Consider the following 13731-nt stretch of genomic DNA (forward strand, 5'->3'; position numbering starts at 1 on the left):
ATAAAGCAATCTTAGGACTAAGATGCAAGACTTTAGTGTGCATGAATAAAACAGGATTAATTACCTTATAGAGGACGTTATCAGTGCAGGCGTTCTCCACCTGCACCACCACATAAGCATGAAGAAAGTTGGATGCAATCATATCAGGTACAAACGGTGTGTTTTCTTCTTGAAACACAATGGCCACAATGTCATTTCCTATATGCCTCTTCCTCTGGAGCTGAAATCAAGTCAGAGCAAGAAAACAAAAGTAAGAAGAGGAAGCTGCCCGTAAGGTCTGTACAACCCAACAGATTCACTTCTTTGAGCAGACCAGCCAGAACCGAAACCTAAACTTTAAAGTAAATTGACCATGCTCTTTGAAAATTTATGATCAAAAAGGAATCAGCACTTTTATACCTCTTTAATTTTAAAGATGCCCTATAAAGAAAACCTGGATATACCTATATAGGCATAGTCGAATAATAAGTTTGGTACATGGATATGGTCATACCATGAGCCTCAAACAGCATTGTTTCCTTGTTTTTATTTAAATTATGCCAGTGTAAAAGCTTGGTGAAAAACAGGCCAATCTAACCACAATGAAGACTGTTGCATTGCTCACAGGGCACAATTTTCCTACCTAATTTTTTAAAAACGTCAAATTTAAAAAAACGTACCATCGTACCATGTATGTGGGACTCTTATTTTGAAAACAAGAGACACAAAAAAGTCTAAGCCAGTCGTACAAGTTTGTTTTCTGCATGCATTACTAAGCACAACTATGTAGAGCTCATCAGAATGCAAAATGCTGGATATACAGATTAAAAATGTGTACAGCGCCACTCTGAAGAGGCATAAGGTGTTTTTTTTTTCAACTTTTTTAGTTTATTGTGGTTACTGGGAAGTTTGCTGGATATGGCGCCTTTATTTTATACCATTCTCATGCCTAATGTTGCCATATAGTTTTTGTTATAATTATGTGTGTTAAATTACATTTAAAGAAGTTAGCTATTATTTTTTTTATCTTACAACAATTTACCCATGTTTTTCCATATTTTTGTAAACTAATAAAAAACTATTTAAATAAAAAAAATTAAACAAAGAAAATTTATATTTAATTTAATTACAGCTGGCTACGCTAAAATAAACATTGGTTATTAGTGTTAGTAAGCAATAACATTTGCTCAGGCCATACACCATAAATGGGGAATCGGTCAAGAAAAAAAAAAAAAACAATAGATACAGAATTAAATAATTAAAAAAATGTTAACCTGTTGAGTTTTTATTTAATTTTGTGGTCAAATACGACTTGGTCTGCCCTTGCTATGTTTTGTGAGATTTTCCCCAAAAGTACAATATTGGATCCTAATATTATACAGTACGCACACCGCCAGCCCATTTGTGTTTTATTACACCAATTATGTCTAAGCCTCGAATTTAAGAACAATAATTAAATTTATACTTGATTTAACATCGCAACAAAGAGTATTAGCATTCAGCAGGGTGTCAGATTTATCTCCAATAAAGCTTCAAAGGTTTATCCGATTAGCTTTCCTCAGTGCGTTCGCTCGTCTTCACAGCTTGCTCATAAATACGTATTAGAGAGCACTGTCAAAACAGAAAACTAGTTCATAGACATTCACCAGTTCAAAAGAAAACTGCTTGTCTCCCTCATCAAAGTGTTCAGGAAATTCATCAGACATGCTGAAAGATGATTGCAGCCCTTTGGCAAACATTACAGCGAAAACAATGTTTTTAGATTGAAGCAAATCATTTTAAGGCTAAAACAAATTTGTGTGTGCCAGTCTGCAGACCATTAGCATGTCTCTATAAAGCATCATGTATCTCATACTAAAGCGATTAAAGATTCCCTGAAATAACCTGAAATGCACATCTTTGTTTCATTTGCGACGTAATTTCGACAGGGCAGGAAATATTGAGTAGCTCCTCCTATCTTTAATAGCAACCAATAGGCTTTTGTTTATATCACAGCTCTGCCAGTCAGGATAGTGATGAGAGAAACAACTGAACAAACTGCTTCATAAAATGACCCACTGTTTCAAAGAGTAGGGTCGTCTGCGGACTGCAAGACAGAGGCGTAACATGAAGGGGGCGTAACTTGTTGACAACTTGTAGTTGATTTTGTTTCGAGCAGGGTAACTTATAGATAATCTTAGGACTAATATATTCGAACAAATATTTCAAATTTGATCTGTGACGGACTTTAAAAGCAGCAGGAGATAAATCTGCACCCATATGTTCTCTGTGGCCTGTGAAAGGCCATACTGCAAAGGGTGTGCTTTAGTGACCGCTGTTGTTTCACTCAGTCTGTGCTGAAACCCGCAGGTGATGTTTTCTCTCTGAGCTCAGCAAACGCTCATGATAACAGATGGCTTTGAGGATCAGTCGTTTGCACGGTGTGGTTTGCTCTCTAATTAACAGAGCATGCTGTTGGTCAGCAGTGGCCAAGCTTTACTGAGAGGCTACAGTAATATCCCAAAACTGACACTGACTGTGGTATAAAACAGCATCTGAGATTGTTACCATTATATTAGTACCATTTAAAAGGGTCCCAAAAAAGCGGTACTCTACTGTTCACTATTTTGGTACTTCTGACAGTGAAAATGGAAATGAATGAGTATCATACTTTAGTGAACCGCTCAGTGGAAACAAGCCATAATGATACCTTACCGTAAAGTGAGGTATCATTGTTGTAAGGTATTACCTCATGTTGTGTCAATTGTATTGGCACACTACCTCTGTAGTTTTTATCCAGCATAAGAAAAATCTAATCGGGTTTGATTTTTCCATTTTTTGCATCCGAAAAGCCATTTTGAGAGGTGATTTGACAATTTAGGGCCGCCGTACAAGTGAAAAGCAACATCCAAAATGGAGTCGCAGAAACTAATCCACTTGGTCTTGCAACACAAAGTCCTTTATGATAACCATTTAATTCAAATGTAATGTGGTTTATTGTATGTTAGTTTGTCAGCACAGTTTGGTGTGTGCGCACACTGTGTGTCTGTTTGCTTGTCCATCTGTGTCTCCGTAGCTTAGATAAACTGCCAGTCTCTGTTGTGAATCAATTGGTGAAAAAAAATTGGTGGTCTTCCTTTTATTGTGCTTCCATTATTGCTAGCGAAGTATCAAACTGAGCAACAGAAATCCTGAAGTAAATTCTGACTAGGTTGGGATAATCCCACAGCTCTTTTATAAAGCAGTGGAACTCGGCTTCCTCTCTCTGCAATCTAAGAATGGGATGGACCCAATATTTCCATAACAAGACAACAAAATCATCTCATTACTTAAAGACTCCATTTTGCATTGTTTTGCAAATTATTATTCATTAATTTTCCTTCGGCTTAGTCCCTTATATATAAGGGATACAGCGGATCCCCTTCCAGCTGCAAACCAGTACTAGGAAACACCCATACACCGTCACATTCACACACACATACATACAGTACACTACGGACAATTTTGTTTGCTCAATCCACCCATAGCACATGTCTTTATACTCTGCGGGAAACCGGAGCACCCAGAGGAAACCCATGCCAACATGGAAAGAATATGCAAACTTCACACAGAAATGCCAACTTGCCCAGCCGGGACTCGAACCAGCGACCCTCTTGCTCTGAGGCGACAGTACTTACCACTGAGCCACTGTGCGGGATTGAGTTTTCCTTTTTTTTGCATATGAAAAGGCATTTTGAGAGGTGTTTTCAACATCCAAATTGGGGTCGGAAAAACTAATCCACTTGGTCTCGCAACACAAAACCCTTTATGATAAGCATATAATCCAAATGTTTTGTGATTTATTGTATGTTAGTATATCTGCGTCTCCGTAGATTAAACTAACTGCCAGTCTCTATTCGGGATCATTTGGTTCAGGGAAATTGGTGGTCTTTTTTTAATATGTGCTAGCAAAGTATTAAACTGAGCAACTGACATCCTGAAGTAAATTTTGACCGGGTCGGGATAATCCTGCAGCTCTTTAATAAAGAGGTGGAACTTGGCTTCCTCTCTCTGCAATCTAAGCATGGGATAGACCACATATTTTCACTTTCTTTTTTTTTGTTAAGCAAGGAGAAGACAACAAAATCATCTCCACTACTTAAAGACTCCATTTTGTATCATTCTGTGAATTATTTTGCAATGGATTAGTTAATACGCATTAAAGTCTGTGTGCAAGGTTTGCGAGCATAACAACTGTTTCGAATTTGAATGCAAAAAATATATATTATACAAAAATTTCGGTCTTACCTGCTGTGAATCTCCTTCAGTGTAGGGCAGTTTGGTGGACACGTGGAACATGATCTCTTTATTGTGAAAGTTAACATACACCGACTCGGTTCCTGTCTGGCCATGTGTCACATCCAGGCCACCACGAAAACTGTATCATAAAAACAAAATGCCTTCATTCATCTGTTCAACCTCAAATATTGCAATAAACCAGACACCCAATTTCAAAAAAAGCAATCTGCTTGTTAAATCTCAATAGCTGATTAATAAAATGACACATTAAACTGAATCTTTTACAGAATCATACAGTTTTGCTGCATCCACCAATACTTAAACAATTATAAAATATGAATCACAGTCTGACCATTTGATATTTGGCATGGGTATATAAACATTACAATCATATTTTTCAAAATGCTTAATATTTTCAATTACTGTCACAGCATGCTGTAACATTTATCAATACCATTTAGGAATGCTCAATATAGTGTTTCAGCATCGATATTGCAAAGAGCGCAGAAAACCACCCCCACCCAGAAAAAAGTATACAATTATTTATTTGAATAAAACATAAACAAGGTATAATTTGAGAATGAAGTATATTTCACATAAACAAAAACAACTTGTTGAAGCAGGATCGTTGTGATTGTAACATTTAAAATATAATAAAGCACCTTAAAAAAAAACTATACCACAAAATCTTTTGTATTTTCAAGTAAAATTAAATATTATACTAGGCCTATTATATTTTAATGTAAAAATAAATATATGTTGGATGCTTTTGGGGGCTACACTGTGGCTCAGTGGTTAGCACTGTCACCTCACAGCAAGAACGTCGCTGCTTCGACTCTCGACTGGGTGAGTTGGCATTTCTGTGTGGAGTTTGCATGTTCTCCATGTGTTCTGGTTTCCTCCACAAGTCTAAAGACATGTGGTACAGGTAAATTGAATAAACTAAATTGGCCGTAGTATATGTGTGTGAATAGGTGTGTATGGATTTTTCCCAGTGCTGGGTTGCAGCTGAAAGTGCATCTGCTGTGTAAATAAAAGAACAAAGCTGAAGGAAAATGAAAAACGTTTGATTTGGCAATCTGACAAAGCGATGGGACCCAGAAGCAGTAATGTATGACGTCAGATTGTAGCAGATTATAATATGATATGTTTTCTACTGAAACCTCTACAAAGACTCAAAAATGTGCTGTGTGTGGTTGAACAGAAAGTCCTGTTTTGTGAACCATGTGAAACAACTGACGTCTGTACCCTTTAAAATCATGAAGATCAATCTTCTCTCCCAGGAACTCCAGAAACTCAACAAAAGCTGGACTTTCCTCGTTATTTCCGAACAGCTCCTCTTCTGATGTCTGCAGAAGAGTCAATGCGTTCAATAAATGAAGCATGGTGATTCAACAATTAGTCATGTGTTATGAATGTACTGAATAAGGTCAGTGTAAAATGAAACCCTTTTTAAAGTATGTTTGCTAGATTTTGTCCCTTATGCAAGAAAAAATTCAGATTATATTATATAGTAAAAGAAAAGCATAACAACACTGAATGTTATTCTAACCTGGGCAAACTTCTGGTAAATAACTCCAAACTTGAAGTTGTTGCTGATGACGTGCTCATCGAAGGTCACGATGAGTCTTGAAGCCTTGAAACAGGGTTGCAGATGAAGGTCAGAGGCTGAAAATTACTTGTTCATTTGTTTTTGATGTTATTGCTTCAGCTTACCTTTGGATATAAGACAGGATAAAATCTGTCCACATTCACCTCTTCACAGACAAGCTAAAGAAAAAAAAGATGGATTGATATCATTTATTCATTCATTTATTCATTTTCTTTTCGACTTAGTTGCTTTATTAATTTTTTTGTTTGCCACAGCGGAATGAACTGCCAACATATCCAGCACATGTTTTACGCAGCGAATGCTCTTCCAACCACACCCCATCTCTACGGACAATTTAACCCACCCAATTTACCTGTACCGCATGTTTTTGGACTGGTGGGAAACCGGGGCACCCGGAGGAAGCCCACATGAATGCAGGGAGAACATGCAAACTCCACACAGAAACACCAACTGACCCAGCGATCTTCTTGCTGTGAGGCCGGGGCACTACCTACTGCGCCACTGCATCACCTTTTATTATTTACATATTTCTAATTAAATGATTTTCTTTATCTCATTTCTAAGGCTATTTAAAATGTTAATTTGGTAAAAATTTATTATTAAAAGAAAAGAGATATTAATATAAAACGTAATTAATCATCATTTTAGATATGCTTTCATTGAGATAAAAATAAATTAACTTCAAAGTCATTTTTGCAACGTTTAATTTTCTGGATTTTTTTGAGAAAACACTGATACGTGCAGCTAATGAATTGATGAGTAATTTAAATTAATTAAAACATCTGTAATGACTAAATAAATAAATCAATAAATAAATGGGTGACATGGTGGCTCACTGTTGGCTGACAGCAAGAAATTCGCTGCTTCGAGTCCTGGCTGGGTCAGTTGCCATTTCTGTGTGGAGTTTGCATGTTCTCTCCCTGTTGGTGAGGGTTTCCTTTGGGTGCTCGGGTTTCCTCCACAGTCCAAAGACATGCAATACAGGGGAATTGAATAAGCTAAATTGTCCGTATTGAATGTGTGTGAATGAGTGTGTATCAGCATCCGCTGTGTAAAACATATGCAGGATAAGTTGGTGGTTCATTCTACTGTGGCAACCCCTGATGAATAAAAGGACTAAGCCGAAGGAAAATGAATGAAGGAATGATGAATAATAATAAATGCCTGATTTAAACCAATATTCACGATTTTAATGTTATCACTCGATTGAATGGGTGTTCTCAGTGGTAGATATGGGCCAGTAAGGGCCTTACTGATAGGCTCAGAAAGCTGTTATCATCCATCCACAAAGTTAACAAGAATTATTTATATTATTTATTAAATTTCCCATTGTATTTTATTAATGTCTACCTCTATCCCAGCCCTAAACCCAACCGTCACAGTAATGTAAAAACAGATCTGAATCTTGAGTCTTCTCTGTTAGTATAGCAGATTAACCATTTGAGGTTATCATAGATGATAACAGCCTTCTGAGCCTACCAGTAGGTGCAAAAGGCCCTTATTGGCCCATATCTATCAGCTTATAATCACTGATAACGCCCATTTAATCAAGTGTTATCATTCAAAGTGGGAGAGGAAACCCACGTGAACATGGGCAGAACATGCAAACTCCACACAGAAATGCCAACTGACCCAGTCGGGACATGAATCAGCCTCCTCCTCGCTGTGGGGCAACAATGCTAACCATTGAGCCACCGTGTCGGCCCCCAATATTCATTTATTAGTTAGATAAAAGCACAACTCAAATGAATAAATGTACTTGTAAATATATATATATATCTAAATCTGAATTGAGTATTTTCTTTTTGTCTTACCTTTGCCATCTGGATGACGTTAGGGAACTCGGTCAGACAAGAAATTGGTATCACATCGTGGTAAGTTTTAAACCTTGACCTAGAATTAAAAGAATCACAACCAAATATAATCAAGCCAGACTCAAAAAACACATTATTTGCTGACTGATCTGAAACTAACGTGTCCCTTTGGACACTTGGTCACAAATGCATCTTCTAAACCCATCAATGTCTTTGCTATATTTAGCAGGAATGGACAAAGTCCTGGACATACAGTATATAAAGAGAGAGAAATGAATGATAGCTCAGCCATCAATAAAATATCTATGTGATTCACCCCAGCATTCACAGGTGCCCTTGTCAATTATCTTTCAGCCGACAAGTAACATTCAAAGAGTCCCCGAAGAGCTCCTGTTTTCAAAGAGAGGCTTTATAGATCAACCTCTCTGACATCAACACGGTCTCTTGTTCCCGTCTTCATCATTAAAGGGCCTCAAGACGGGTCGTGGTTATAAAGAATGGATGTGCCCTTGTGTTCCTGCTGCATATTTTGAGCACTTAAGTCAGACCAGCTTTGAAAATGAACAACGAGAGAATATGCGACTGGAGCGAGTGAATGTGAAACAGCATAAAAACGAAAAAAAGTGAAAAAAGTGTCTTCAACAGGGCTGTGTGCCATTTAAAAGTGAATTAAGATTTTTTTTTATTACAACTTACTAAATGGATTTAAAATGATGTAGCAAAAAGGATATTGAACTTTAAATTGAATCTAAGAAAGCTACATAAAAAAGCAGGTTTACATCTGAAAATTCTTAGATTTTGTGTAAAAAAATATTGTGATATTACTTCATAAAAATCAAACATTGCCTTTGATATTTTGGATGAAACTAAACAAAATAAATATTGAACCTTGGAAATCAAAACATAAAAGCAATACATTTTCCATCTGAACTTGAAGTACCTGAGCAGCAGTCGAAGGTGCTCCTGGTCTCCAATCACATCATACTTCATGGAAAAGATCAGGTGTCCCAGAGCACTGTCCACTGAGTAATAATTAAAGTGCTCCTGTGGGGCGAGTTATAAACACATGAAAAACCAGATGAAAAAGCACACTCTTTACGTTACCTCACATTAATAAAGCATTGAAGCTTTTGGACTGATGATTAATGGAAGGGTAGATAAAAAAATATGGGAATGGTTAGATAGATGAGTGGATGAATGGATGGAGAGATGGAAATATTGATGGATGAAAGGACAGAGAGAAAGACAGGATTTTCAGACATTTAGATAGTTGAAGGAATGAAGGATGGATGGATGGATGGATAAACAGATGAATAAACGAATGGATAAACAGATAAATGGACGGGCTGATAGTTGGATGGATGGATGTAGAAAAATGGGATGATCAGACATACAGAAAATGGATGGATGAATGGATGGATAAACAGATGGAGGGATGGATGTATGAAGAGAAAGACAAAAAAGGATGGTCAGACATGCAGATAATGGATGGATGAATTAATGAATAGATAGACAGATAGACAGTTGGAAGGATGTATGGGTTAACAGATACATGAATAAATAAACAGATGGATGGACGAACAAACAGGTGGATGAATGAATTGACAAACAGTAAATTGGATGGACTGATAATAAGATTGATAGATGGATAAACAGATGGATGAATGAATTGACAAACAGAAAATTGGATGAACAGATAGAAGGAGGAATGGATGGATGGATGGATGGATGGATCGATGGGGAGAAACAGAAAGGTATGGTCAGATATACAAATAACAGATGGATGAATAGACTGACAAACAGACAATTGGATGGACTAAGTTGGATGAATGGATGGATGGATGATAAATAAACTGACAAACAGAAAGAAATACAAGGCAGACAGATGAATAGATGGATGGATGGATGGATGAATGGATGGATGGATGTATAAATGAACAGAGACAGCTAATTGGATAGATGGATCAACAGACGGATGGATGGATCCATTTCACAGATTTTTAAATAGATAGATGGACAGACAGATGGATGAATAGAGGGTATCCCACCTTCCCCAGAAAGTCTTTCCTGTAGATCTTGGCTATGCTGTTGGTCTCCAGTTTAACCTGTGATGCAGGACAAGGGGGCGGTTCCTCAGGTGTGGAGGAGGAGCCTAAATCATGATTGGTTCCTTCAATCCAGTAACCCCCAAACTGAGGCAGCAGGATCAGGGGTAAAGTGCCTGTGCGCCCCAATACCTGCCAACACACCAACAACACAATAACAGATTTACAACCAGCGCAACATCAACAACAAAAACACACTCATAATCACACATAAAAATCAAAGTGCACAACCTCATGGACGCTGGGATATGGAATGTAGTCTTCCTCTGTCTGTGGAGGAACAAGGAGAGATTAGGTTCATTCAGGTCACCTTATGACGCAGATGAAAGAAATATGTACATGCATAAAGAGTAAAAGCCCTTAAACGCAAAGCTCCAGACCTCATGATTCCATACAAACCCCCAAGTGTAAACAATATTCACAATACCTGCAGTGAGAGCATCAAATCACATGTTTTATGCAGGCCTTAATTGCATACTGTGCTTCTCAGGGTTGCCACTCTAAGCCAAATGTCGAATTCACTGACTTTCCCTGACTAAAAAAAGCTGAATTTCCATGACCTATAATAAATGGAAAAAGAGGCAGCTCCAGAATTTTACCTTTCTGCAATCACTGAATTTAATGCAAATTTAAGCAAATGGTGCAAGATTTAGAGAAGCTGGCAACTGGATTGCAGATTTTGGCCAGCCAGGACACGGTTCTAATTACTTCCACATCATCTGCATTGTTTCATAGTAAACAACATCATATTATTCATGCATACAAACTGCTTATCTGCCATGCAATACCTTGAGTAGTCATAAACACGACCTTTTTTTTTGTGTGTGATATTAATGCAATGTGCAGCTATCTAAAGACTATTTGAACAAGGCTACGTTTGCTGTATCGATCTATTATGCATCTTTTAGCAAGATATAAAATAAGTCTCTGATGTCCCTATAGTGTAAAATACCGCACAAATAATGTTTTATACCTTTTTGGAACTGCCTCTTTTAGGCTTTGATCCTGATTGTGCTGTTTTGATGACTGTCGCTTTAAATTCAAATGAGATTGTGCTCTTTTCAAAAGAAGGTGGAGCTACAAATGCCTATGTGTCAGCATAGTGGCAGATTCAAAAACAAGACTAAAATAATGGGTGGACTGTAAAGGCTTTACACTCCTGGTTGAGTTTCAACCAAACAGTTTCTGCAGACTGCTCTTATGTTGTGCAATTATAATAAATAAAATCAATTCATTTTTACTTTTACACTACCTGACAAAAGTCTTGTCGCCTATATAAGTTTTAGAAACAACAAGTATTAACTTGACTTCTAGTTGATCATTTGGTATCAGAAATGGCTTATATGAAAGGCAAAGGCCTCTAGATTACACTTAGTTTACAAAAATCAAATATGATTAGGCCTTCATTTTTAATTATTTAATTAGGACAGTAAGGTCTAGACAAAAATAATGTACAGTATAGAATATAAAGTCATGGTGCAGTGCAGTGCATCTCCGCAATGACTCAAATAACTTATTAATAAAGTCATCTAGAATGGCAAAGAAAGCATCCTTGCAGGACTCCCAGAGTACATCAAGATTCTTTGGATTCATCTTCAATGCCTCCTCCTTCATCTCACCCCAGACATGCTCAATAATGTTCACTTCTGGTGACTGGGCTGGCCAATCCTGGAGCACCTTGACCTTCTTTGCTTTCAGGAACTTTGATGTGGAGGCTGAAGTATGAGGAGTGCTATCATGCTGAAGAATTTGCCATGGGCAGCACAAATGTCTTGATACCTCAGGCTGTTAATGTTGCCATCGACTCTGCAGATTTCTCACACGCCCCCATACTGATTGTACCTCAAACTATGATAAACATAGACATATGGGCATTCATATTTTGTGTTGAATATGTGATCCCTTTCATTAAATCAGAAAACAGATAAAATTGTTAAGTTTGTTTATGACTGTAGCCTATGGGGTCGCTCACACAGCTCAATAAACAACTAGACAGAAAGCAAAAACTGAACAGAAGCTGCGTTTGAATGCTGCGGAAGCATCTGCATATTCACATAATAATCTGCCAAAAGGTATCTTAATAGCATTAAAGTACCATAATTATGCTGCCAACCATTTGGAACAAAAGCACCCAGATGATGCATTAAATTGTCAACATCCCCAGGCAATGAAGCTTCCCTGAACCTTAAAGCTATGAGAATGAGGGTTAATGTGAAAATATTTGTCAGAGAATAAAAGCTACATTGTGCATTTCTGTGCACATGTGACGAACACAACGCTGATGGCAGAGGCTGTGAGAACGGTTCATAATGGCTGCAACACTTGATGCTTGTTTGTGTGAGAGTGTGGCTCTAAATACACACACTTACTTTGAGAGGAGGTGGAAGAGAGCACCGCTGCTCATCCATTCTACTGCTCTGCATTTTCAAAAAAGAGAGGACATTTAATACATGCAGTTCTTTAAAAACATAGAACAACAACATTTAATGATAGATTATTAAATGCCAGAAATTGGAATTCGTCAATTGAATAACAGATTTTCTTAAAGGGACAGTACACCCAAAACTGAAAATTCTATCTTTACTCACTTGTTATAAACCTGCTTGAGATCCTTTTTTGCTGTTAAACATAAAAGATGTTTTGAAAAATGTTGTTGAATGATGTTTTGTATCAATGTAACCATTGATTGCCAGAGTATTTGTTTATTCAATCAATGATTACTGGTTTCTAACATTCTTCAAAACATCTTTTACAGTATGTTCAACAAGAAACTCTTAAACGTTTTAAATGAAATGTTCATTTTTGGGTGAACTATCTCTTTTAAAAATAAATAGTACATTTTCATTATATTATAATTTTTTTTAAATATGTGGACTACATAATCTAGCCAGAAATACATGCTACACAAGTATGCAATTTAAATGTACCACAAATAAGAAAAGTGTTCAATTAATATCAACCCAGGCTCATTCTGAAAATGTACCCCTATATACACATTTCTGGAGAGCGATAAATACATCCCAGGAGCTACGTTTTTTGCTATTTTTGTTTTCGTGAATCCACCAGAGGGCGCTGTGTACACTTTTTGAGATCTTAAATTTGTCTCACCAGTGCCATTGGCGCCTGCTGTTCTCCCGTAAATCCACTAGAGGCCGCTGTCGACTGACTGACTGACTGACTGACTGACCCACCCTCCTCCTTCCCTAACCCAACCAATAGTGTTTTTCAAAAGCACAGATTGACCGGCACACGCACTTCCCTAAACCCAACTGACAGTTTTAAAAAGCAATCCAGAAAAAGAAAACCCCTCGCCTGATTTTTACCACGTTTTCAAATTTTACAACATTCTAATGCTGTGTTCACACCAGACGCAGATGAAGCGTCATGAAGCGTATCTGTTAAGTCAATGCAAAGATGCGAATAGGCATTCTGTAGCGCGTTTTACGCGAATGAGTCGGTGCAAATGAAGTGGCGCAAGTTGAATGTTTTGTGAGTCTGACGCGCTTAACACACGTTTCATGCAAATCACTCAAGTTGGATAATCTAAACTTCAGCGGACATTCGCGCCACGTTAACCAATCATGAGCTTGCTCTTGTAGGGGAGTGATTATGACAGTGCCTGTTGTTGGATTCCTGAGGGGAAATCCTATTGCCAACACCAGAGAACAGTTCATCAAACTGGGCTCAGCTCAGACTGAAGCCCCGCTAAAAGCCTCCATCATCCAGTTATAGTTTCTGGAGGAGTTGATGAACTCAAAGAGCTATAGGTGCTCCTCTGAAAGGATCTAGTGGACTCAGACACTGCGCCGAACGAATCGACATCGTTTTTTAGCCTTCCTAAAGCACATAAACAGTTATTCTCTCAATAAAATTCATGCTAGCTATTTAGCAACAAAGCTAGAGTCACCGGGCAGACACAATCTCTGCCCAGCACCTGAATCTGTGTCTATTGTGAGGGGATTTT

At 37.7% G+C, this 13731-nt stretch overlaps 1 protein-coding gene across 45 annotated transcripts in view; it reads right to left on the reverse strand.

Moving 5' to 3' along the window:
* Window positions 1-13731, reverse strand: part of rap1gapb (RAP1 GTPase activating protein b) — a 184867-nt gene that overhangs the window by 20397 nt on the left and 150739 nt on the right. For all 45 annotated transcript variants that reach the window (XR_015494073.1, XR_015494074.1, XR_015494079.1 and 42 more), the window contains 10 exons: window positions 12137-12184; window positions 9999-10037; window positions 9711-9899; window positions 8603-8706; window positions 7663-7741; window positions 5953-6006; window positions 5789-5872; window positions 5485-5585; window positions 4246-4375; window positions 65-220 (listed from right to left, as the gene is read on the reverse strand). Coding sequence is in view for 38 of the 45 variants with exons in the window: in XM_087257939.1 (XP_087114065.1) it covers window positions 65-220; window positions 4246-4375; window positions 5485-5585; window positions 5789-5872; window positions 5953-6006; window positions 7663-7741; window positions 8603-8706; window positions 9711-9899; window positions 9999-10037; window positions 12137-12184 (984 nt within the window). In the remaining 7 variants the exon portion in view is untranslated. The remainder of the gene's footprint in view (window positions 1-64; window positions 221-4245; window positions 4376-5484; window positions 5586-5788; window positions 5873-5952; window positions 6007-7662; window positions 7742-8602; window positions 8707-9710; window positions 9900-9998; window positions 10038-12136; window positions 12185-13731) is intronic.

Source organism: Danio rerio, chromosome 6 (genome assembly GCF_052040795.2).
Source record: "Danio rerio strain M-AB ecotype USA chromosome 6, GRCz13ab, whole genome shotgun sequence".
Taxonomy (NCBI): Eukaryota; Metazoa; Chordata; class Actinopteri; order Cypriniformes; family Danionidae; genus Danio; species Danio rerio.